Source organism: Siphateles boraxobius, unplaced genomic scaffold (genome assembly GCF_051911475.1).
Source record: "Siphateles boraxobius isolate OS27281-9 unplaced genomic scaffold, OSU_SipBor_1 12, whole genome shotgun sequence".
NCBI classification, from domain to species: Eukaryota; Metazoa; Chordata; class Actinopteri; order Cypriniformes; family Leuciscidae; genus Siphateles; species Siphateles boraxobius.
The window spans coordinates 13,050,361-13,076,384 of record NW_027508722.1 but is presented as its reverse complement, the minus strand read 5'-3'; the positions used below and the strand labels follow the sequence as shown (position 1 = coordinate 13,076,384).

The 26,024-nt window shown below is 39.3% G+C and overlaps 2 protein-coding genes across 2 annotated transcripts in view; one reads left to right on the top strand and one right to left on the bottom strand.

Annotated features, from left to right (window-relative positions):
* Positions 1–15,396, top strand: part of cep192 (centrosomal protein 192) — a 47,488-nt gene extending 32,092 nt beyond the window's left edge. Inside the window, exons 33-48 of the mRNA XM_077207615.1 lie at positions 6,930–7,109; positions 7,193–7,453; positions 7,640–7,761; positions 8,808–8,917; positions 9,008–9,170; positions 9,267–9,436; positions 9,590–9,713; positions 9,861–9,966; positions 12,441–12,648; positions 12,887–12,963; positions 13,058–13,153; positions 13,245–13,364; positions 13,559–13,668; positions 13,803–13,932; positions 14,197–14,255; positions 14,748–15,396. Of these exons, the coding sequence (XP_077063730.1) occupies positions 6,930–7,109; positions 7,193–7,453; positions 7,640–7,761; positions 8,808–8,917; positions 9,008–9,170; positions 9,267–9,436; positions 9,590–9,713; positions 9,861–9,966; positions 12,441–12,648; positions 12,887–12,963; positions 13,058–13,153; positions 13,245–13,364; positions 13,559–13,668; positions 13,803–13,932; positions 14,197–14,255; positions 14,748–14,880 (2,169 nt within the window). The 3' untranslated portion in view covers positions 14,881–15,396. The remainder of the gene's footprint in view (positions 1–6,929; positions 7,110–7,192; positions 7,454–7,639; positions 7,762–8,807; positions 8,918–9,007; positions 9,171–9,266; positions 9,437–9,589; positions 9,714–9,860; positions 9,967–12,440; positions 12,649–12,886; positions 12,964–13,057; positions 13,154–13,244; positions 13,365–13,558; positions 13,669–13,802; positions 13,933–14,196; positions 14,256–14,747) is intronic.
* Positions 15,397–20,615: 5,219 nt separating this feature from the next.
* On the bottom strand, positions 20,616–25,605 carry LOC143715782 (prostate stem cell antigen-like). Its single transcript, XM_077207553.1, has 3 exons — positions 25,440–25,605; positions 24,409–24,525; positions 20,616–21,107 (listed from the first exon to the last, which is right to left on the bottom strand). The coding sequence occupies exons 1-3, from the start codon at positions 25,486–25,488 to the stop codon at positions 20,890–20,892; spliced, it is 384 nt and encodes a 127-aa protein (XP_077063668.1). The 5' UTR covers positions 25,489–25,605; the 3' UTR covers positions 20,616–20,889.
* Positions 25,606–26,024: the final 419 nt, after the last annotated feature.

Genomic DNA, 26,024 nt, shown 5'->3' with positions numbered 1-26,024 from the left:
CCATTCACAAATTGTCAAGAGCGCTTGTTTTAACAGACGCACGCATATCTTATACAGATCCAAGATGAAAACGGCATCGTTGTTCATCAGTATTTTGTTTCCATAGCACATTAACAAAATTTTTAATGACATTTAATAACACTTAAAACAATACAATTAAATATTTATAATAATATCACTAAAATTATATAGGCCATGCTTTAGTTCACGAACACAGCACAACTCTAGCTGCCATCTATGAAAATCAAGAGCAGCTTCAAACACTTGTTTAACAAGAAATATTCTTCTAATTTTTTCACTGTCATCATATAGGTCCACAAGAGAAATATTAAGCCAGTAAATAAGATAGTTGCTATACCGTTATATCCAACGTCGTCTCAGAGTACACAGCGTTAATGCAGCAACAGATGCTGTAACCTCAGTCAATTTCTACTTTCACTTTCAGTGAATGAGTGCGTTTACATGCACGTTCTAACACGATTATTCTGAATAAACTGACAATGCATGTGGTCATGTAAACGCATTAACCTGTTTTCCTTTATCGGAGTCAAGTCATAAGTTTAAGTATAAACCGATCGACTCAGCTAGATTTCTGCACCTTACTCTGATTTCTCCCGGCATTTTAAACCCGCGTTCTTTGGGCTTATTGAAGTGCGCGTATCTGAAGTGCATCCAGACAGAGAGAGCACTGGTGGGAGGGCATATATTGCAATACTCTTTCTTGACCTTAGAAATTAAAACGTGTTTTCATCTCGTGCAGAAGTAGTCAAAATGCTAGATTTTGCATCTGTAACGGCATGAGAGGGATCATGTGTGTCCGTAAATTTCCCGCTGACATGTTGAAATACTCGAGTCAGATACAAAAATTATTAGGATCTTTTTTTACCTCACTATACTACAGGGAGATAACCTGATAGCCTAGTAATAAACACTCCATTTTATACGAGAATTTTTTATTTTATTTTGCTAGCAAAGGTGAAGTAATAAAACAAACAAATTAATGAGTAAATAGTGAGTAAATAATCAAGTTAATAATCAAATAAGTAAGCCCCGGCTCCTTACGATAATATCGTGTATCGCCGATCTCACAGGCTGACAATAGGACGATATGAAAATGGAGCATATCGCCCAACACTATCCATCGCCATTCACTGTCTACTGTCGGAAAAATAGCCAGCTAATATTCACGCCGGTATGTTGACAGAAGTTGGGGGATTTTAGCTGTTGCGTGATATGATTGCGCCCAAGTAGCAGTTCTTTGCCTGTGATTCACCCTAATATAGTCCAAGTCAATATCTGCCTTGGAAATCGCCTAGTCTTAATCTGAATTGCTATTTGTACTTGTTGTGAATACGCAAGCCACAAGAAGTAATTGGTAGATTTTTTTTTTGGATCACTTTTACTCAAGACATGCTACCTGACAACATAGGATTCCATTCATTATGCTAAGCTAGTGTCGGCAATCCCAAACTAAGACAATGCATTCACTGAGACAAATGCTTTTTCCCACCTATCTTAATGTAGGGGAGACTGTGAAACAAAAATGCTTTTGCCCACCTATCTTAATGTAGGGGAGACTGTGAAACAAAAATGCTTTTGCCCACCTATCTTAATGTAGGGGAGACTGTGAAACAAAAATGCTTTTGCCCACCTATCTTAATGTAGGGGAGACTGTGAATAAGCCCTATTTCAAAAAACGGTGGAGTGTTCCTTTAAGATAGTTTAGATGGATTAAGAGTTTTAAAGATGTTTTACTCTTGTTTGTAGTTCTAATAGAATCCTTGTCCAACGCGCAATGGGTTGTGGGCAATATTAGCCATTAGAGTGTGCACGGATCTGCACTAAAACATATCTAAGCTTATAACACGTTAAAACACTAATTCTTATTTGGAATACTATTTATAGGGCCCTATAAAATCAGTTTTATTTTTTCCCAAATTCAGTTTTATTTTTTCCCAAATTCCGTTTTTTCCATTTTAATTTTGGGGAATTCAGTTTTTTTTATACATAATTCATTTTATACATATACATAACACTTCACTCTAAGTACTTCAAGTAGCAACAAAATATGGTTAGGCGCTTTAAACTGTCCAGTAAAATAAATTATATTAGTTTATATAAGTTTAAATAAAAGTCACACTCTGTCTCTCTCTCGCGGACTGTCGAGCGTGCTCTCGGACACACTCGGACGGTCTCTCTCGCGCTTGTATCGCTTTGCTTTTGTCGTGTGTGTGTGTGTGTGTGTGTGTGTGTGTGTGTGTGTGTGTGTGTGTGTGTGTGTGTGTGTGTGTGTGTGTGTGTGTGTGTGTGTGTGTGTGTGTGTGTGTGTGTGTGTGTGTGTGTGTGTGTGTGTGTGTGTGTGTGTGTGTGTGTGTGTGTGTGTGTGTGTGTGTGTGTGTGTGTGTGTGTGTGTGTGTGTGTGTGTGTGTGTGTGTGTCAGAGAGACGCGTGAGTGACAGAGAGACGCGTGAGTGACAGAGAGACGCGTGAGTGACAGAGAGACGCGTGAGTGACAGAGAGACGCGTGAGTGACAGAGAGACGCGTGAGTGACAGAGAGACGCGTGAGTGACAGAGAGACGGAGGGAGAGCAGGGAAAGGAAATGCAACAAAGCGTTAAAAAATGAACAAAACGCAATATGTGGCGGCCAGTGTTCATTCTTCGCCACGAATTATTTGTTGGAAACACTTCATAAGTCACGTGCGGACTGCTCGGCTAGGTACTGAGGGCTTAGCGCCAAGTTTCTTAACTTTTTCGCCGATGAAAGCAGAGCCGAGGAGAGCCGCTTCGCGATGCTTTCATTGTTTTGATGCCATCATTGGAGCAGAAATGACGGGAGGGGTTGTGTCGTCCAGATTTTCTTCCCCCGGTCTACATTTTCCCCAGACATACGTTCTTCTCCTATACCAAAACAAAATTTTATTAAAAATATGTAAGATTCCGCGTTAACACTAGATTCCGCGTTAATTGGCCAATTCCGCGATTCCGTCAGTGATTCCGTGATCGTGGAAATTATAGGGCCCTATATAGGGCTGGATGATTAATCGAAAAATAATCGAAACCGAAATTCAGAGCCTATAACCGACGTAATTTTACCATGTCGGTTATTTCGGTTTTTTAATCCTATTAATATTTCCGCCCACTGTGTGTTAATGTACATTCCCCTTAAAACATATTACCGTGTGTGTAGTCACTTAAACTCCGCCCCGTCCAGTCTGCGACATTGAAGCAACATGAGCCCCTTTCACACAGCGCGTTGATCCCAGGAAATTGCCAGAACAAACACCTTCTGTGTGAACGCAAACACGATCCGGGATTGATGCCAGGTTGGGGACATAGTAACATTGCTGTGTTCAGTCCCGCAACGCGCGCTGTGTGAACATAAGCCGTAATGAATGCCGTGTCGTAATGATGGCGCTAAGCCGGGATTGTTCGCCAGCGTGAAACGGTTCGTAATGCGCTAGTTTATGATCGAATCAGAGAAAAAAAATGCACAAGCGTGGTTTCTCGAGAGAAATCAGAGCTCATAAGCAAACTATAGACGCCGCTGGGACATGTCACGTGTCTTTGCGAGTTGTGTGTGTCTGTGTGAACGCACTCTCTTGATTCCGGAAAATCACTGGCAGTGTGAATGAACCAAAGTCAAACGAACCCGGGTCAAGAAAAGCAAGGACCCAGCCGCCATCACGGATTAAAGGAGCGTAACGGATCTTTCCCTTCGTGCTACGAAATCCGCGGCTCAGACGATCGGGAGATGTATGGCTTCGCTAACCGTCACAGAGAGGCACCTCTGGTTGACGCTTGCTGACATGAGGGAAGCCGTGAGCTCCGTGTTTCTCGACGCACCGCTCTCTCCTACTGGTCTCTTCGGCCCAGCGGTAAACGAGATCGTCGACCGCTTCTCCAAAGTGCAGAAGACCTCGCAGGCCATGAAGCTCTTCCTGCCTCAACGCTCTAGCTCTGCTGCAGGTCGCCCACGTGACCAGCCGCCTGCGCGAAGCTCTAACCAGCGTCCAGCTCAGCCCCAGCCTTCGCAGACAGACTGTCCAGGGACAATGTTCCCCCAGGGGAATAGTCCCTGCACCCCCAGACAGTCCAATTGCTGTGGCGCCTGTTTGGCAAAGCGACCTTTGTGCGTCAGAAGACAAGACTCACTGCCCAAGGTTCTATTCGAAGAACGAGGACGCGCTGGACCAAATCTGGCCCAGCCGCCCACTTTATGCCTTCCCTCCGGTCTCACTGTTACCACAGATGATCAGGAGAATCAGGGAAACGTGCCACTCAGTACTCCTAATAGCCCCGCGATGGGAGAACCAGATTTGTTTCCCAGAACTGATGCGGATGTCAGGCCGATTCCGGTGAGGAGAGGTCTCCTCTCTCAAGCCCGCGGCTCAATCTGGCATCCCCATCCAGAGCGCTGGTCTCTGCACGTATGGTTAATCAACGGATACCCGTTGTCCTGCCAGAAAGGGTTATGAATACGATCACGCAGTCTAGAGCTCCCTCTACAAGACAGCTCTACGCGTCTAAATGGTCTGTGTTCTCCAAATGGTGTGCCGACAAAAATCTAAATCCACAAACGTGTGGGGTCCCGTGATTGCTTAGCTTCCTTCAAGAGCTGTTGGATAAGGGCAGGTCCCCATCCACGCTCAAAGTATATGTGGCGGTCGGTCAATTGGAAGGAACGTGCTTGTCATCCGCTTCCTTAGAGGAGCCAGGAGGATGAATCCCTCGGGACCCCCGTCGGTTCCCATGTGGGATCTTTGGTCCTAGAGGCCCTGAAAGCATTCCCCTTTGAAGCACTAGACTCCGTGGACCTATAAATACCTCTCGCTCAAAAACGTTTTTCTGACAGCACTGTCATCAGTTAAATGTGTGGGGTATTTGCACACGCTGTCTGTTAGCGCTGCGTGTCTTGTTCGGGCCAAATGACTCAAGTCATCCTCAAATCAAGGCATGGCTATATCCCTAACGTGATGGGCACTCCCTTCAGATCGCAGGTCATTTCCCTATCGGCTCTGCCAGCATCCGATAGTGAGAACAATGTTAATCTCCTCTGCCCTGTCAGGGCGCTGAGGGCTTACATTACGCGCTCCGCCCCTTTCAGGTGCTGGTTGCGTGCGGTCTTAAAGGGGCAGTAGTCTAATAAACCCACTGCTGTTTTAATGTTAATCAAACAATGGACAAATTTCTCACTGCTCTTGACTAAATAGGCTACCCTTTTCAACTTTACAAAAAGATCCGTCTATATTTAATTTACCCAGTAATGAATATGCAATTTTTTCACATTTGATTACTTTATTAAAATTTCTGTACCTGTTAGATCTACCCGAAAAACTCTAAAAACACTGTTTATTTCATTTGTAGCCTTTCATTGTTCTATTATATTTATTTGTAAGTTGATTATTCGTTCTTATTTTGTTGCTGGCTGCTTACCTTTAATAATGTTTTAAATTCGCATTAATTAGGCTGGGAGTTTTTGTTGTAGTATCAAATTTGGATTAAATAATTGGTACAAATGTTTAGACACCAGTGAAATATCACTGACCCAATCCTCAGCACTGACCCTTCTGGAGCTGCTCTAGTCTAAATATGTGCTGTGCTATTCGATGAAAGATAAAATATGATAGAGCAATAGAATGTACAGTAACAGAAGCTCATACAATGCATTTTAGCAGGCTTAATTAAGCATGAAAATAATTGAAAGAAATGTATATTTGATGAACAAATTAAGCCAACTAATATGATTTATATTCTTTTGGTTTATCTACTAATACATTTAAAAATTACAATGCAGTGAAAATTCAGGGATCGATTACTGTATCGGTATCTCGTTCTGCAAAAAGTGGTATCAGTGCATCCCTAATTCAAAATATTGTGATTTTTTTGTTGTTGTTGTTGTTGAAAAGATACAATTGTTTCATGCTAAATCAACACTGCAGCCCGTCTGAGATATAGACCTATTTCTCATGGCTATGAGCATGATATTAAGTATATGATAAGTATAAAGGCCTAATACAACTTTCATTCTTCAGGTCAATCATATATATAAATGGAAGTTTCAATATCCTTTCAATGGTTAAGGGGATTTCCCATGCCTGACAGGGCTGGTCAATGGATTGACATCTATGAAGTGAAACATCAGATACCATATGTATTTAATTTGAGTAATAAAATGAAATAAATAAAAATAATAATAAAGATATTGTTTAAGTGCTGATTGAAGTCCTTGAAATCCAAAAAAGTAGTGCTTAAAGTCCTTAAGTCCTGGAATTTCATTTGACAGAGTCTGTACGAACCCTGAAGAACTGCAGGTTCTTCAGGGTACTTAGGAGAGGTTTAAACTCCTGGGGCAAGTGGGTGACTGTGGCCCGTGGTAATATCACTCGTGGGTGACGCACCCTGGGGAAATGGGCCTGCCACCACAGCTGGAAAAAATCCTAGGGGAAACACTGGAAGCACACTAATTGGATGGTGTGTAGCGGCATTAGTTTTATTGTTATAGAAATGCATTTCTTTATTTGTTGTATTTCATAATATTTTTTTATTCTTTTTAATAAGAACAATATTATCCATTAGCATTCCCATTCATTTCAATGTCAGTTGTTTGAGCCAATCTTCTGGTAAATGTATTAAGTGTTTGTGTATATAGTATTTTGAGAGCATAGGGAGAACGACTCTCAGGTCATTTACAGTGTTTAATGGGAGTGACCGTTGCCTGCAAGATTTTGGTGCGATTTGCTTGTCGCGAGACTCTGATTGGTTGAATTTTCTGTACAGCATTGTGGGTAATTTTGGGGTTGTTCACCATAAATTTAAAAAGTTGAAATAATTGATGGTAAGTGCTTTTGTTAAAGCCATTCACATTTGTCTATCCACATTTGTTTATTTTTTTCTCTCCTTTTGTCTTTTTCTGTCTCAACCCTCCAGCTGCAGAGTTCATTCGGCCCAGATGAGCGACTGACGCGTAACAGAGAGCTGTCAATCAAACCCAAAGAGGATGTTACTGTTCATCTGCTGTTTGCTCCCACGCGCGTTGCCTCTATGCTAGCCAAACTGGAGATCAAGCAGTCTGCTGCTCGTGCCTCCCAGCCTGGGGTCAAGTTCACTGTGAGTTTATATATAATTTCTGATAAACCAACTGTAATATTGTCACAAATAGGTGGTGTTACACTTAATCATGGTGTTCTCAGATCCCTTTGTCGGGATATGGCGGCACAAGCAACGTGATCCTGGAGGAGTTGAGGAAGCGTTCTGATGGGTATGTGGCCACGATTGGTGGAGTGCAGGCCGGCCGTGTCAGTAAACTCTGCGTGTGTGTGCGGAACACGGGCTCACGTGCTGCCTTCGTTAAAGTGGTACCCTACAGCAATCTTCAGAATCGAGCTGTCATGGACTCGGCCATTATTAGCTTATCTCCTTCACAGTTTGTTCTGAAAGAGAGAACGCAGGAGGTGAGCCAAGTGCACATTTTACTTTGCTTTAAAAAAAAATCAAAATATATATTTTTTTGTATTTTGTTGATTTTTAGAAAAGATTTCTTATAACATTTATAGATTTTATTCAGAAATTGCTTTTGGACTGCCATCCATGTTTACACCTGTATTTGCTTGGAAGATTGATCAGTGCTGCTTCTACAGGTGATCACAATAGCGATGAAGGCTTCACGCAGAGAGCAGGCACTCTGTCAGTCCGCTGCCGCTCTTCTTGCAACTGTCTGCCTCTTCTGTGGGGACGAGGTCTCTCGACAACAGTTCAGGAAGTCAGTGACTTTTCTCATTTGACTCGATTGCCTGACTTCTCGGATTAAATGAGGAGAATTTTAGTAGAATATTTAAAAAATGGTTACAATTAACTTCATTTGAAAATAACTATGCGTATCATGATGAATCATCGTTTAAAAAGTCTCTTATGCTACAGTAAAACAGAAAACAGTAATATTACTATTAAAAAGTACTATTTTTCAATTAAAAAAATGTAAGGTATTCCTGATGCAAAGCTTATTCTAACAAAACATGCTGATTTGGTGCTAGAGAAAGATTTCTTCTTATCAATGATTAAATCGGTTTCTGCAATAATATTAAGCAGCAAAAATGTGATTACGCTACCATTCAAAAGTTTGGGTTAAATAAAATAACCTGTTTGCAAAAAATAAATTGATCAAAAGTAACAGTAAATACATTTTGTAATGTTTATAATGTAAAATTTCTCTTTCAAATAAATGCTCTTCTTTTTAACTTTCTATTTATTGAAGAATCTTGGGGAAAAAAACAATGTATGTTTCTTTAAAAAATCAGCACAGCATTTATAAGAGCTGATTCTTGAGCACCATTATAGGAATAAATACATTTTAAATGTTATAAAAATGGAAACAACGGAAGGGTAATGCATGTACTCTTGCAATGAAAAAATAATTGAAAAACTTACCAAACAATGTGCATTTTCTCAGAGGCTTCTATTTGAACATAGATAATGCGTTTTCAATCTGAGGAAGCCTACTACGTAAAGCTGCTTTGAAACAATCTGTATTGTAAAAAGCGCTATATCTTTATAAATAAATGTGACTTGACTTTGTTACATCACATTTATTTTTTAAGTGTTGCTTGTAGCCGTACGTAGTGCACTAGATCTTTTTGAAAATTAAACATAATTCCTAGTGTATGATTCACACTTGCCTGCTGAGGACATTCCTCTCACATCAATTCGATATTTAATAAGGACATCAAGGAGGTAAAGTTCAGTTGATTTTTAGACATTGTGTGATGGTAAATCATGTTTTATAATTTTCTATTTTAATCTGTTTTCTAGGTTACTACAAATCAAACCAGAAGCAGGGACTAAAGTACTGTCTGAGAACAGCTTATTGAAGAGTATCCCCTTTGATGAAATGTTCCTCGGGGAGGAGCAGGTTCAGGAGGGTAAGATTGGCTCAAATTGAATCGCTTTTACTCCGCTGACCCTGGTTGTGAATTATTTATTTATTGGCTTTATGATGGGTTCATTTTCAGCCTATGATTTGCCTCAGAGGCCAAATGAAGCTCAAATTTTCTATGGCAACATGAGCAAAGTGATGCTGTCACTGTTTGGTAGTGTGGAAATGTCAGACTCTGGAGAGAGCGACCATATGGAGTCCATCAGACCTTCACAACGGCACGCTTCCGAATCAGACAGGTAATCATCATCATCAACGAATAACATGGTGAACACAAACGAATGCTTTCAGACTTTACGGTGCTGATGAAAGTTAATGTGTAGTTCTCCACGCAGCGGTTTGGGGTCATCAGGCCGTTACATCAGTAATGTTTCTCTGGACGTGCTGCCAGTCAAAGGTCCTCCATTAAGCCCATCAGGACCTGTGCTGAAACAAACAGAGCTGAACCTGGAGAACACCTGGAGCATCAAGCCTGAACAGCTGGTTCTCACTGCACCCACTATCAGTAAGACTCATTTGAGTTTAGGAATGCGATATTGAAAATGACCAATTGGTTTAAGTGTTAGAACATTAGTATTTGTTTGAAGCAAATGCACTTAGCATAGTGGGATTGAATGCTCTACCCTCCAAATGTTATTTTCTGTTGGTTTATTTGCAGACAGTACAGCTGACACCAGGCATGTGCAAATTCTGAACCGCTCAAACAGAGAGCTGAGCTTTGAGCTGTCCTGGCCTGCCCACTGCCTTACCATCACCCCACAGCACGGAGTCATTGAACCTCAGTACGAGACTTGCATATAAACACACACCAGGAAAATCAATGAAACCCAGTCACCTTAACATTTTGTTCTCGTATTTCATTTAAAGCACATAGCTGATATAAATATTTGTCATTTCAAATTCTGATCTGTTTTTTTTTTCTTTTTCAGGAGCCACTTACAAATCCTCATCAGTCCCAATCCCTCTCTGGCCACCAAATCCACAATGTTGCCCTGGAGTGGACAGATCTATGTACAGTGTGATAATCAACAGAAGGTACTAGTTTCCCTAAAAAAAAAATATATACAGTTGTGTCAAATAATAGCAGTCCAACATCACTAACCAGATCAATCACTGTTTTTGGTAGTAATTTTATATTTCTACATGGCAAATCATTTACTAGTAGGTGTAGTACAGTAATAGAAAAACATCAGACCCAACAGTCATGACATGTATGTTGCTTATTCTGTATAATTGAATCATTAATTGAAAGGGGTGTGTTCAAAATAATAGCAGTGTGGAGTTCTATTAGTGAGGTTAATCATTCTGTGAAAAAACTAGTGTCAATAAGTGGCCCTTATTTAAGGACGAAGGCAGTACTGGACTGTACATGGTGGTTATAGTGCATTTCTCTCTGAAGATCTGAATGAAATGGGTCGTTCCAAACATTGTTCGGAAGAACAGCGTACTTTGTTTAAAAAGTTGATTGGAGAGGGGAAAACTTATAAAGAAGTGCAGAAAATGATAGGCTGCTCAGCTAAAATGGTATCAAATGCTTTAAAATGGCAACCAAAACCAGACAGACGTGGAAGAAAATGGAAAACTAACGTTCGAATGGATTGAAGAATAGCCAAAATGGCAAAGACTCAGCCAATGATCAGCTCCAGGGTGATCAAAGAAGATCTAAAGTTACCCGTGAGTACAGCAACAGTTAAAACACGGCTATGTGAAGCCAAGCTATCAGCAAGAAGCCCCCACAAAGTCCCATTGTTGAAAAAACAACATGTGCTAAAGAGGATACAATTTGCCAAAGAACACATTGACTGGCCTAAAGAGAAATGGCGCAATATTTTGTGGACTGATGAAAGCAAGATTGTTCTTTTTGGGTCTAGGGGCCGCAGATAGTTTGTCAGACGACCCCCAAACACTGAATTCAAGCCACAGTACACTGTGAAGACTGTGAAGTATGGTGGCACAAGCATCATGATATGGGGATGTTTCTCATACCATGGTGTTGGGCCTATTTATCGTATACCACGAATCATGGATCAGTTTGAGTACATCAGAATACTTAAAGAGATCATGTTGCCTTATGCTGAAGAGGAAATTCCCTTGAAATGGGTGTTTCAACAAGACAACGACCCTAAACACACCAGTAAGCGAGCAGCATCTTGGTTCCAGACCAACAAGATAAACGTTATCGAGTGGCCAGCTCAATCCCCGGACCTTAATCCAATAGAAAACCTGTGGGGTGACATCATGCTGTGTGTGTGTGTGTTGTGTGTTGTGTGTTGTGTGTTGTGTGGTGTGTGGTCCTTATCAAACAATTAGCATATTCTGATAAAGTTCATTATTTTCCATAATGTAATGATAAAAATTTAACTTTCATATATTTTAGATTCATTGCACACCAACTGAAATATTTCAGGTCTTTTTTTTTTTGTTTATACTGATGATTTTGGCATACAGCTCATGAAAACCCAAAATTCCTATCTCAAAAAATAAGCATATTTCATCCGACCAATAAAATAAGGGTTTTTAATACAAAAAAAGTCAACCTTAAAATAATTATGTTCAGTTATGCACGCAATACTTGGTCGGGAATCCTTTTGCAGAAATGACTGGCGTGGCATGGAGGCATTCAGCCTGTGGCACTGCTGAGGTGTTATGGAGGCCCAGGATGCTTCCATAGCGGCCTTAAGCTCATCCAGAGTGTTGGGTCTTGCGTCTCTCAACTTTCTCTTCACAATATCCCACAGATTCTCTATGGGGTTCAGTTCAGGAGAGTTGGCAGGCCAATTGAGCACAGTAATACCATGGTCAGTAAACCATTTACCAGTGGTTTTTGCACTTTGAGCAGGTGCCAGGTCATGCTGAAATGAAATCTTCATCTCCATAAAGCTTTTCAGCAGATGGAAGCATGAAGTGCTCCAAAATCTCCTGATAGCTAGCTGCATTGACCCTGCCCCTGATAAAACACAGTGGATCAACACCAGCAGCTGAGGCCAATTGAGCACAGTAATACCATGGTCAGTAAACCATTTACCAGTGGTTTTTGCACTTTGAGCAGGTGCCAGGTCATGCTGAAATGAAATCTTCATCTCCATAAAGCTTTTCAGCAGATGGAAGCATGAAGTGCTCCAAAATCTCCTGATAGCTAGCTGCATTGACCCTGCCCCTGATAAAACACAGTGGATCAACACCAGCAGCTGACATGGCACCCCAGACCATCACTGACTGTGGGTACTTGACACTGGGGAGAAGGAAATGCCAAAATGCCTGAAGTCCAGTCTTCCTCCAGACTCTGGCACCTTGATTTCCGAATGACATGCAAAATTTGCTTTCATCTGAAAAAAGTACTTTGGACCACTGAGCAACAGTCCAGTGCTGCTTCTCTGTAGCCCAGGTCAAGAATCATTTTATATAAATTCTTCTGTACAAAATGTGGATGTATGTTACTGCGGGTGCAAATATAACATCATGGTGTTGCTCTCTCCGTAACGTCTATTCTTATGTCTCTTTCTTTGAAGTCGATTAAAGTCCAGATCCGACAGGATCTGGCCATGGATGTCTCTTCCACTAGCTGTGCCACGGACCGCTCTTTATGCCCACTACCCCCGCAGGCTGAGACCCCTACCGTACCAGGACAGAAACCTCAGAGCAGCAGCGCCCAACCTCAGGTTGAGATCAAGAACCGAACCCTGGTCTTCTCACCCACTGCCTCTGGAGAGTCATCAGGTAACTTTAGAACCTGCCATCTGAACTTTATCATAATCAAAATTGCATATTGTAATTTTGCTTTCAAGATAAAAGGCCCAGTTGTCCCTTCTTATGTCGCTATGTCTCTGTAAATTCACTTTCTCAAAAATCACCTGTCATTATTTGTCCAGTAACAGGATTTTGATAAGTTTGAGACATTAGAACAAAGTCTTGGCCTATTAAAATGGTGTAAGGAAAGCTTCTTTCCTTTGTACAGAATGTTCCCTGGAGATGGAGAATCATGGAGAGGAGGTGAGGTGGTACCTCTCTTCATTTGCACCTCCATATGTGAAGGTATGTGATTGTTGGCACTTATATAAGAATTTTGAAACCTTTCATTCCTGAGGGATTTATTGATTTTTGAATTTGCGGTTGTCTCTTGGTTCAGGGTGTTGATAGCAGTGGAGATGTTTATCGTGCCACATACTCTGCCTTCAGGTGTGAGAAGGTATCTGGGACTTTGGGCATTCAAGAGCGGATGAAGGTAGGGCTGTCTCAAAACATCATCTTGTCTCTGACAGATCTAATGAAATTCAACCTGATTTAACCCTTTTTTGGTGTTGTTTTGTTTAAAGGTTCCAATCACTTTCCTCCCACGTGACCGAGGAGATTATGCCCAGTTTTGGGATTTGGAATGCCACCCTGCAGCCAAACCTCAGCACAAGAGCCGCGTTCGCTTCCAGCTGTGCGGCACTGTAAGCCTCTTGAATGCAGTGTTCTGTAGTTTGTCTTTTATAACCATACTAACCTAATGCAACTCCCATTGTTAGCTGAAAGTGTTGTTTCAGTCATGCATTAATCAAAGAGAATCAAAAAGTAATACATGTGCATTAATCTAATTGGGAATGAGTCTTTCGCTGTTTTTGAGTGTATTAATTTGTGTGTGCAGGGCATAAGAGCAGGAGAAGGAGCGAGTGTTAAAGAAAATTGCTCGTTGGTGAAAACAGAAGCGACTGTGAAGAACAGGAAGAGACTGGAGTCTGCAGGCTCAAAGACAGGGTATGGGAGTCTTTTTCATGCAGGACTCAACACTACAATCTGCAGCTAATCTAAATCTGATCTATAGAGAAAGATTGAACTTTCTCCTCAAACATTTCATAGGGCATATTTTGCGGTTTCTTTAATTCATTCAGATCTTCAACTGAGACCCAAAAGAGGGGAGTGTATGCACCCCAAAGTCTGTACACATTTTCAGCCACACGTGTGGGTGCCACCAGCACGCTGAAGGTTAACTTCAGAAATAACTCCTTCGACACACATGAGGTGAGAACACTACGAATGTCATGATACTTCTTTAGGGGGTCATTAAAGCGCCAATGACTAATCAATACAGACACCTCACAGCTGTTTAAAGTTCTGTTTCTATGAGGAAAAATACATTAAGAATTCACAGAGCAATTATTTACATTCTAAAATGCATTCAAGTCTAACAACTTCAGTCATTTGCATGTTGATGTGTGCAGTGTTATTGCTACTCCTAAATGTCTGGCATGAGACTTATTTTGAGCTTTTCTAATTAACTTTCAGCTAAAATTCATAAGTCCTAAAGAGCCTTTCCACATCAAGCATTCAAATTATTCTCTAAGGTGAGTTACATTTTCTCTCGCTTATTCTCTAGTAGTAGTAAGTTTTAATGTTTGCTCAAGCTAATTTAAGAATTAAAGCAAGTAGAGATTATTGAAGCATTCCATGTCACTTCCTGCTGCCAATGCCTGATGTGAAGGCTCTGACTCTGAGCTCTGCCACAGGTCGGCCAGAGTGTTGTTGTTTTTTGTGTGTGTGTGTGGTTTGTAGCACTGTATGCATGTGATTTTGTACTAAATGTGTCATATTAAATAAAATAAATTAATTTGAGTTTAATTTAAACTCAAACTTGTTTAAATATTTTATATGAAGTTATGCATTCCACATCAGTTGGCTACATTTTTTTTAAACCAGTTTTTTTTTTTAAATTAATTTTGAATTCATGTTCAACAATTATTTTTACTTTTTTTCCAGTAACATCACAAGCTTTTTAGGTGTGTTATTATACCTTCATGTTTTCAAGCATTTGAACCTATGTCCATGTGGCTTTCTAGATCACAACACTACATCAACCTCCCTGTGCAGTTCATGCCGGCCACTGCGGGCCAGTTTTTCGGCACGTTACTCGTACAGACGGGCACAGACGCTAAACTGGCCATAGAGCTCAGTGGAGAAGCCTTGCCATAAAGACCTGCTCAACATATTGCCAGCAGAGGTCACTGCAAGACGAAGCTAATAATGAAGAGACATTCTTGAACCTTTTTCTTCTAAATGCTTTGCAAAAGAATGTCAAGCTTTGTGTTTTCCCCCACCTTAGTTTTTCTTGTTGTCAACTATCTTATACTTTCTCTTGGATATAAGCACCATGCAATTTGGATATTATATATCCGGCATCACAACTCAGCTTTTGTCATAATTTTGATGTGTTTGCCACAGTTTATCACCTTCGTATCACTGATGTAAAGTCTTTAAGCGTTTTCTACCTTGTTGTAATTTGTTTTATTTTGTGTAACTGTTAACATGAGCTCACCTGTTTATAGAAGTGTTATCACATAATGAGGCTGGACTAATATTTTAAAGAGATTTGAATCACCATTAGTTGAAGATTGCATATGCTCTGTTCTGCACAAAAATCGTTTTTTTTTTGTCTGTCGTAGGTATTTATTTTAAATCAGTTTTTGATAAATAAAAAAAATAATTTTATTTATTGGTGAGTTGTCTTCAACTGTGTATCCTACCCTTATTTAATTTATGCTGTTTATTTGCTTCATAATGAAAAGGTTGTTGGCATTGTTTATGGTTAAGTTGGTCATGGTTATGCACACTACAGCTTCTTTCTTTTTTCCCTCTTCAAAATTAACATTTAAATGAGTCAATACATCACTACTTCTAAAAAGAGAACGTGACAAATTTGAACCTATGAAAGTGAACCAGACTCAACGTTGGCTTCACTTTTCGAAGAGGGCAAGAAAGGGATTTGAAATATTGTAAAAGCGACGCGGAGATGTTTTTTTTTACTCAACCAATGAGAAAGGTTTTGTATTGAACGGTTAAATTTCCATAGTTCTCTAACAGAGTTCATTGTAAAGCATTTTCTGAAGGGCCATTTTATAATAGGCTTGTTTGAGATGCGCCTTGCCTCGCCTGAAATGTAGAGGCCCAAAGAGAAGCAAATGAATAGTTGAAATAAAGTCGTTATTTATGTTTGTTTTTGCACACAAAAAGTATTCTCGTCGCTTGATAAACTTAATATTGAGCCACTGTAGTCATTTGGACTATTTTGACGATGTCTTTAATAACTTTTCGAGGCCGGCAAGGTCAATCCCTCAAGAAGCCTATGGACTAGAATGGAGGAGTGATCCAGCTCTCAGATTTCATCAAAAATATCTTAATTCGTGTTCCGAAGATGAACGAAGGTCTCACAGGGTTGGAACAACATGAGGGTGAGTAAATACTGACAGAATTTTCCTTTTTGGGTGAACTCCCTTTAACCCTGCGCTACACCCTGAAAGACTGCTTTCGCGACCAATTAATAAGTTTCTCTCCACGCCCTACCTTTCGGCATGAATCAAACTTCCGTCACACCCTGCAGATACCATAGACTGTAAAAAAAATTTTAACATTTGCTGACGCTTTTATCCAAAGCAACTTACAATTGTTATATGTTAGAGGTCGCGCGTCTCTGGAGCAACTAGGGGTTAAGGCCCAATCCCAATTCTACCCCTTTGCCTACCCCTACCCCTTCCCCTTCCCCTTGACCCTTGAAACAGAGTGGCAAGGCGTAGGGGTGAAAATATTCCCTTAAGAAATGGGACACCACTACTACACCTTTTCACGTCATTATACGTCGTAGCGCCTACGTCACAGGAGATGCGCCGATGTTTATCACAAACTGCCAAGATACCGTCGACAGCTGCAGTCATCTCAGTTGCGTGGGTCAGTTTTTTTTTTTTTTTTGCATTTGTCTTGTGACGTAAGTTTGCTGGTGGATCAGTTTATGGTAACGTTATATATGATGGCTGCAAAATGGACTTATTTGGACTTAAAGAAACGTTGCTCGCTGTCAGACTGGTTGATCTGATCATGTTGCAAAAAGCACGAAACTGTAAGCACTGTTCGTTTATATCATGTTCACATATAACCACAAGAAAACAATGCGTTCATAGCAGATGTACGGTAAAATATAAGCCAATTCCCTTCCGCGATTACATTCACCAGTTATCAGACATGTATGTTGCGGGACTATCGTTAGCAAACTATAGCGATTTTGGTGATTTTTTTTTTTTTTTTTTTACAAACGTTTCTTTGAAGAAACTGACCGTAAATATGAACACAAGATTGAATGTAACATAAAGCAAATCATTATTTGTTGTTAAAATACTTATTAAAGCCCAAAATCGTGTTTTTTGCTTGGGCAGCCATTTTGCGTCTGTAGCCGCGGTGTATGCAGTGACACTTCTCATAACCCCTTCGTTTGAAGTGTGGTCCCGAAAAATCTTCGTTTGAAGGGCTATCTGGCCCTTCCCATTAGCCCTCCCCCTCCAACCAAAAGAGATACCCCTTCACGTGCACGTGCAAAACAGAGGGGAAGGGGAAAGTGAAGGGGTAGAACCAAATAGAGGTCTCTGCAGACGGTAATAGGAGTTACCAAATCAGGGGGCGAGGCCATAAACAGAGGGGCGTTTTCAACCGCGTTACCTGATTTGCCCACGTCACAGTGTGGGTAGGTCTTAGGGGTGGGGTCGGGAGAAGGGCATCATTTTCATTGCATGATTTATAAACACCCACCAGTGTGAAAACACCCACAAATTTAGAAACGCCCACTTTTGTTCCGCAGAGACCTCCTACTCGGTAGAATTGGGATTGGCCCTAATGGCTCGTTTCCACTGAGCAGTACAGTACGGTTCGGGCCGGGTCAGTAAACCATGATCCAGCAAGCGTTTCCACCGCCAACAGTACCCTACTTGATAGGCGTGGTGTTTGCCGCGAAGAACAATGCGCCAACAAGCGCCGACATTAGGCATTTCTCAATACCAAGTATGTAAAGTTCTCAGCAGAATGACTCCCGAGGACGCGAGTCCGGTAATTCTCCAAATGGAACAGCGCGTTCTTGAAAGCGTCACTCAGCTCGCTCTGCATGTACATTTTAGGCAACAATAAAACGAAATATGTTATAAAACACCACTCTGCCTCTTTTCGTTTTCATTTAAAAAATTTAAAAACATTATAGGCACACAAATGTGGTTCAGGCAATGTATAGACCTGATTATACATGTTTAACGTTAGCCTATTTATAACAAAACGAAATATAAAATACAACCCTGCATCTTTTCGTTTAAATTAAAAAAAATATTAAACATATTCCAGGCAATATGTGCATTTGTACAAATGTTGCAATAAACAACATTACAGTGATAATCTTGTAATAAAAAATGACAAAACTCAACCCTATCTCTTTTTGTTAAATTTCAGTTCTATCAATAATAGCCATTATAAAAGTATAAGTAAAAGGTAACGTTACAAGAAGCTATACAATAAGAAATAAAGCAAACAATTCAGTCAAATATAACTTACAAATTCAGCGCTAGTCTAACGTTAATTTACAACGGAAAAGTTATAGCCTAAATATATGAAACTTCACTTAGCCCTCAGCCAAAACGATTGGCCAGGGAACGAATTATCGATTCACGAGACCAAAGATCACCCGTTAGATATAACGTTACACAAGACGAATTACCACTACAGAGTCAGCGGCAAACGTCAGAACGACTAGCCGAGGAAAGGCTGTTCCAGGTGGGGAACATGAGCGCCGAGCGCCCGGTGATCGCCTGGAATGGATCAAATTATCATAAATCATTATAAATAAACCGCAGATTTGAGCTTTAAACAACTACATTCTCGCCTCAAAAACTCTTAAAACTACATTTCGTGAAAGAATAACTGTAGTATTATATTCCAACTGTATATTAAAAAATGGCGCTTCTTATGTTGCCATTCCCGTTGTAGCTCGCGCAAGTGACGATACTCTGTCAACCAATCAGCGTTCTGCAGTGAGTCTAGCTCCTCCCTTTAGTACCGTACCACTGTGCCAGAGCCTAGGTACCCCAACGGAAGGGTACCCAAAAAGTGGTACGGTAAGGTTCGGCTTTTTGGTACCATTCACAACTTTTGACAGTGGAAACGCAAATAATTGCGTACCGTACCGTACCGCTCAGTGGAAACGAGCCATAAGTGTCTTGCACAGGGACACATTGGTCTCTCGCACCAAAGGCATGTGTCTTATCCACTGCACCATCACACTGCGACTGTAAAAAGGCAGATACACACTTGGGGTAATCTGTTTGTCTTAAAGGGGTCACACAAGACGCACAAGACAGGTAATGGTAAAGGCAAGCGGCGACATTCTAATCTGAAAAATGAAGCCTACCCGGAAGTGCGAAAAACTGCAATACATCAAAAATCCGCTAGGGGCAGGTCCCAAAAGGGATCAAATGTCCATAGACCCCATGTTAAAATGTCCGTAGCTATATAATAAAGCGAGCTAGTTGATGTTAACGTAAATTAATGTTAACAATGAAAAGGCCGCAACACATTCAATGTCACAGGGTCTGGATCCGACTCATGTTCTGCAGTGAGGACCATCTCAAGATTTTCAAAGATGGCGCCGCCCATACACCCCATAAACGGCCTCAAAATCGTTATTCAGAAAGTTTTTGTCACAGACGCTTTGTCCATTTTTTTGACAGTCTATGGGTAAAGGGTGCTGGTGCTTCCCGCTTCCTTGGCAGACAGTATACAAATGGCTGAGTCAAGTCATCCTCATTTATATTGCGCTTTTAACAATGTAGATTGTTTCAAAGCAGCTTTACAGAGATAAACATATAATTTAAGGTAACAGAGATTGGTTTGGTTTTATAGTGGTTCTTGAAAAAAGTTTTTTCCAGCTAAAGTTAGTTTTGATTGATTCACTTCCGTCTAAATGATCATTTGTTATTAAATTAGGGGCCGCTAAGACGACACCGTTCTCTCTAAACAGACTTTAAACGTGAACCTGTGATAGACGCTGATGGCGTTCACACGCGCATTAAGAATTGATTCTATAGTTATGTGCGTTTGAATATATGTGCGCAGGTTTGTAATTCCTTACAAACCATGCCTAAACAAACTACTTGTCTTGTCTATAAATTTTGATGCAGAATTTTTATTTTATCTTATCACTTCGGGTAGGTACGCAAACCGAAAAATTCCACAACGCTTAATCTGTATAGTGGTATAGGGATCCTCCATAGGGAGAGACTAGTTGCCACTTCAGCACTGCATTGTCATCAGGTCCAGGCGAAAGTCCTTCGTCAGATCTGGAAACGGCCTGGATCCGGCTGAGGGTGGAAATATGCTAATACTGAACGGTCAATGGGCGGAGCATGATCAATATGACTTCATATTACTCAGATAGTCCAAACGGCTTGATTATTGAGAGTGTTTAGACTTTTCGAGGATTAAAAAAAAGGAGTGAATGGATTTTTTTCATTGTATGCAAAGGCACATTTGTATACATAACACCATATAAAAGGGATTTTTGCATCCGATGACCCCAAGTGAAAATTTGATGAGCAGTAGGATAACAAACCAAAACAATGTTATTCGCAAAATGTTTTATTTACAGTTCCATAGTGTATCATTAACATTTTCGAAAGTTAATTTGTTACCATTGATTAATATAAAACAATTAGAATATTTTATAATTTTATTTATTAGAACCTCAGCTGCTCATTGGCTTCAGCATCTTTTTTTTGTTTCTTTTTCAAAAGCTCTACAAAGATACCGTTGTGTGAATTTAGATATGCATTGATAAGCTAATTTTCATTCAAAATATGAATGGCTATAGCCTGAAAGGTCTGATTTACACACGGTTACAACAGTCATTGTTTTTTTTCACAATAACATTTGATTTTAATGTTGTTTTTTTGTGGCAGACTAATGACAGACTGTTGATCTCTGAATAAAAATATGTTTTATTCTTTTATTATAGGCTATGTAGTCAAATAACATAGGCCAACATCCTTATTTTAACAAAAATGCCGTTACCAAAGAAGTAATGAAGCAGGGGAAATTAATTTTTCTAGATAGCTCAGTTCAGTAGTTAGAAGGTAGTCCATGATGGGATTTAATCCATCAAAACCCTGAGTGTTCCACATTTCAAGTGTTCTGTCTGAAGAGGAGGGTGATGAGGAGCAGTGGTAGGACCATCAGCCATCTGTGCAGTGTAACGCTGGCAGCTCCACTGTAGTTACACAGGTAACTGTTACAGCATGTCACCTGGACTCCATCTCCATTACTGTCCACAGAGGCGGATGCAGCAGCACTTGTGCAGATTTTTGAATGGGAGCATGTCTTCACAATGGCAGTAACACTTCCTAAAAAGACAAATTCAAAGTTTATCTAGTTTTTTCCCTCTACCATGTTGAATAGTTTGTTTTTTTATGACTAACGCATCCAACTTTTTTGTATCAGAACATCTGACGTCTTGAAATCTGTTCTTGCCTCAATGTTTTGGAAGCTCATTTATGCAAATTTTTTTATAGCAAGTAAAAGACCTCTTAGTATAGCCTAATTCTAAAACTTCAGGTCATGGTACTATGAAATCTTTAATGATTTTTATAAAGTAAACAGAATAACTTATATATATATATATATATATATATATATATATATATATATATATATATATATATATATATATATATATATATATATATATTTCTAGGCTTACTGTATCACTTGATCATTTATAATGTTTATTTGTACAGATCAGTCATTGCGCTACATTGTGCCCACTGCAAAAAATACTACAGAGCTTTGATCATAAAATGAAGCATTTGAATATATCCACCTTTTTCATACGCCCCATGAAGCTTCTTGTAATTATGTGAGTAACTTCCTTTAAACTAAAGAATCAGTGAAAGGCTCGCTCTATGAACGCAATAATAAGAAAAAAATGGAACGAGAGATTCTTAGTGCATTCCAGTGAATTATTCATGGGATATTGTAAATTAGATCAGAAGGGCAGACCACAAATGCGCAGTAGCCTATAGCATAGGCTATATATATATATATATATATATATATATATATATATATATATATTAATATACATTAACAGCCGAATGCAAAGAGAAACGAAAAGAATGAGGAAAGGAATGCTGGGTTACATTCTTTTTTTTTCTATGCATTCCACTGGTTACATTTATTTTACATTATTGTTAAGTAACTACATGGATTAGGTTTGGTTTAGGGTTTTTGCATGTAATTGCTTAATTTATAGCTATTGCTATTTAGTAACTACATGTAACATAATATGGAACAATGACACTGTAAAATAAAGTGTTACCGAAAGTAGGGACTGATAAGAGCTCTTGCCATAGATATTCTTGTGACAGCCTATATCACATATTAAAGTATCAAGTAATACGTTATTCCTCTGATGAAAATCAGAGAAATTGACAGCTCATTCAGTCAAACTGGCTGATCATTTGTAGGGCAAGCTTATTTGAAATGATTTGTTTCAGTCTTGAAGTTCCCCAGGTCGGAAGTGCCTCTTTTGCTTCTTATCTCTTTGACGTGGCGGTAAATGTTGTGTTTTTCTTCTTGTTGTTTCTCTTCTCACAGTAGGCTCGTCATGAAAAAAGGTGGATAGAGTGACAACTGATTATTAAATGTAGGCTATTTTATGCAAGTGCTATAGGCTACTGTTATAACGATATTGATTTAGGCTATTACAAGCTATCAGAATTTCATCTTACTGTTTTTGTTAGCAAATGCAACAAATTGCATATTCTCTTAATAAAACTTTGTTTTTGCCTCCTCAAATGAGCTCCTCTAAGTCATACAATGAGCCATAAAACCCTGATGTATATTAAATATTATAGACCTTAGTCAGGTAGTGGAAGTTTGGCAACATGTTTTGTGAGTGTGATATAAATCGGGGATATGTTCTGATGTTATCTGTATGTCTCCCGTTTAGTGGTTTTCTGAAGAAAGGCATTTAGCAGAAACTGAAATGAGCAGATTATTTTTTTTTTGATAAGTTTCATTGTTGGATGTATATTAGCCTATGTATAGTATTATTATTTGCTTGCTAATTTGACTTTTTTCAGTGAAGACAAATATACGTTATAGGCTAACTCTAATCAATGTAGAGGCACAAATCAAAGTAAAACACAAGTTTCAATCACCCTTTTTAAAAATTAAATGGACCTTTTTACAATGCAAAGATATTTCCCACCCAAACCAGAATGTTATACTGTCACGGACATTCAGTTATTTTGATCTTAGTTTCATTTTCATGGACTTTTAGGGTACGTTCACACGACAACGATGCTTGAAACTGATAAGTTTTTCCTTTAAGTTTTGAGCGTACATTGTCAAAATGATCCCCATTCACATGGATCCGTGGAAACGACTAAAAACACTGTATTCTGGCGCCAGGCCATTAGATGGCGATGAAACACTGCAATATGCATGTGCATGACGTCATCGTCTTCAGACATTTGCGTTTTTGTTGTTTTTACACGGAGACCGTTTTCAAAAACTGTCACTTTGAAACCCGTTTTCAAAAGTTTGAGTTGAGGCACCAAAAATGCCGTTGTCGTGTAAACGAACGGCCAAAACGCATAAAAAGTTTTACGTTTTTAGTTGAAAACGGTGCTGTGCAAACAGCCCCTTACTTTTTCTCAGTCACATGTTCTCCTTTGTCTTAGGGTCTGTTTACACGACAGCGTTTTACTAAAAACGTAAAACTTTGTATGCGTTTTGGCCGTTCGTTTACACGACAACGGCATTTTTGGGTGCCTGAAAACGCAAACTTTTGAAAACGGGTTTCAAAGTGCAAGTTTTTGAAAACGGTCTCCGTGTAAACAGCAAAATGCGAATCTGTGAAGACTGGGACGTCATGCACATGCGCATTACGTGTTCAGTACAGTGTTTCATCGCCATCTAAGGGTCTGGCAGCAGAATACAGTGTTTTTACTCGTTTCTGCGGATCCGTGTGGATGGGGATCATTTTGACAATGGTGTCGTCTGTAGGCTACGCACAAAACTCAAAGGGAAAACTTCTCAGTTTTAAGCATTGTGGTCGTGTCAACGTACCCTTAGTTTCCCGCCAATCATTAGTTTCTATGGATACTGATTAATCGTCACTGCAGCTGCTGATCATTTAGTTTATCATCTCTGTTTCATCTCAAGTTCTTCTGTTTGTATCGCTCATTGTCTGGTCACGTTTATGTTAAGGTGTGTTTTCTTGCCCTGCATGTGGACTACCTGTGTATTGTTAAAGTCTACGTTTATACTTCATCATATGCCTGCTTCTTACACCCCTGTGACAACAACATTAGTAACTTCTATGAGGCATCAAAAACAAAACTCTTTAATTAAAAAGTATATTAATTGACACCTAAGACTACAAAACATGATTTGTGTATACTATAAAATTTGGAGCCATGTCCTGACAAGATTTGTCTTTAAGAATTCTGTTTAGTAGCTAATTCTCTAAAGAAAGATACCTATAATGCTGATACCTGATGTTCTGAAGTAGAACTATTTTATTCTATGAAATCTATCCTATTTTAATACACTCATTATTATCAGATCATTTTTCCTTCCTCAATTTCTACATTTTCCCCACAGTGATCTGCTTTAATGTCGAGGGCATGTGCTCACCTAGTGTGCCTACAGTGGTCATGCAGGTGTCCAGAGGAGCCTGGCAGTCCTGAAGGTTTTTGTTACATTCTTGATTTGATGTTACAGAGCCACACACGTAACACTTAAGCGCACTTACTGCAAGAGAGGAAAACAGACTGCTCTTAAAGAAATACATGAATTTACGTTATCAATATTGAATTGAATTGTCATTTTTATTATGCAATCTAACAGTTGAAATTCACAATTGAGAACACTGTATTCTAATACTATTTCACCACCTTTGAAACTGATAGTGCTGGAAAATGTTGTTTACACAATACACATTCAGCTTAGGTAAATATTAACCGGCACTTACATAATCATGAAAAGGGTTAGAGTAAGACCCAATCTTAGAAAGTTGCCCATAACCCAGTTGAATATAAAGTACCGTTTAAAAGTTTGGGGTCAATCAGATTTTTTTTTTTTTTTAAAGACATTAATACTTTAATTCAGCAAGGACGATTTAAAAAAAACTGTTATTTTGAACGTTCTATTACTTAAAAGGTCCTGAAAAAGTATAGTTTCCACAAAGTTTCCATTTTAGATTGATTTCTGAAGGATCATGTGACACTGAAGACAGGAGTAATGATGCGGAAAATCCAGCTTTGCCATCACAGGAATAAATAAAACTTTAAAATAGAAAACAGTTATAACATCATATACAATTATTAATATAGTAATACTGTACACAATATTGTTGTTTTTACTGTATTTTTAATCAACTAAATGCAGCCTTTAGTGAACATATAAGACATTCCTTTAAAAACAACGTACAAAATTCTACAGACTCCAAACTTTTGAGCGGTAGCATATATAATATTAATTGTATCAATCCTTTTTTTTAACCATACAAAAATTCTTAGCACTGTTTAGAAATAGCAAATGGATTTTCATTTCAAAACAGACAGATATTACAAAACTGTTCTTTCAAAATGGATTACCAAACATTAACCATGAAAGCACGTTGACAATCCAAAATGCAATTCAAGCAAGTGTTTGAGAAGCCATACCTGAGTGTACAGTTAGAAGTAAAAAGAGCAGAGTAGAAAGAGTCTCCATGTTGCTGAAGCACTGACTGCATGTGTCGGAGAAGTTCACTGGGTGTTTCTGCTTCTGACTGAAACTCACTGTCTCCTCAAAGATCCTCCCATGCAGACATTCTTTCACTTGTCCTTTAGAAAGAACAAGTGAAAGAAGCCACACACCAGCACAGCTGGCATTCCCTCATACTTTTGTTCTTGTGTCACTTCTTACATGACAACTGTTAGATTTTACAAACAGAGCATTTTGTATGTAGCTTTGTCGCGGATGATGTCACATCCTTCTTGGCTTTACGACTGAGACGTATAGTGTAAGAAAATTCAGAATAATCTAGACTGACTTCAGTGAAAAATTCAGTTGCACTTTTATTCCATCATAATTATGAGGGTAGGTAAAAATTGCTGACATTTACACTCTGTACATTCGAGTCTGTATATAGTGGTTTGTTTATCTGATGTCATCATCATGGTTAGTGTTTAAATATTCCTATTATGTTCCTTTCCTTCTGAGTCCACTAAACAGGTTAGACTGCTTCCACTAATGGTTGAAACTTC

Excerpts from the sequence above, each read along its gene's own strand:
- LOC143715782 (XM_077207553.1), bottom strand. The coding sequence starts at position 25,488 with ATGGAGACTCTTTCTACTCTGCTCTTTTTACTTCTAACTGTACACTCA. Across the intron at positions 24,526-25,439 it reads ACTTCTAACTGTACACTCAG|TAAGTGCGCTTAAGTGTTAC; the intron begins GTATGGCTTCTC and ends CCTCTCTTGCAG. Across the intron at positions 21,108-24,408 it reads GACCACTGTAGGCACACTAG|GAAGTGTTACTGCCATTGTG; the intron begins GTGAGCACATGC and ends TTGTCTTTTTAG.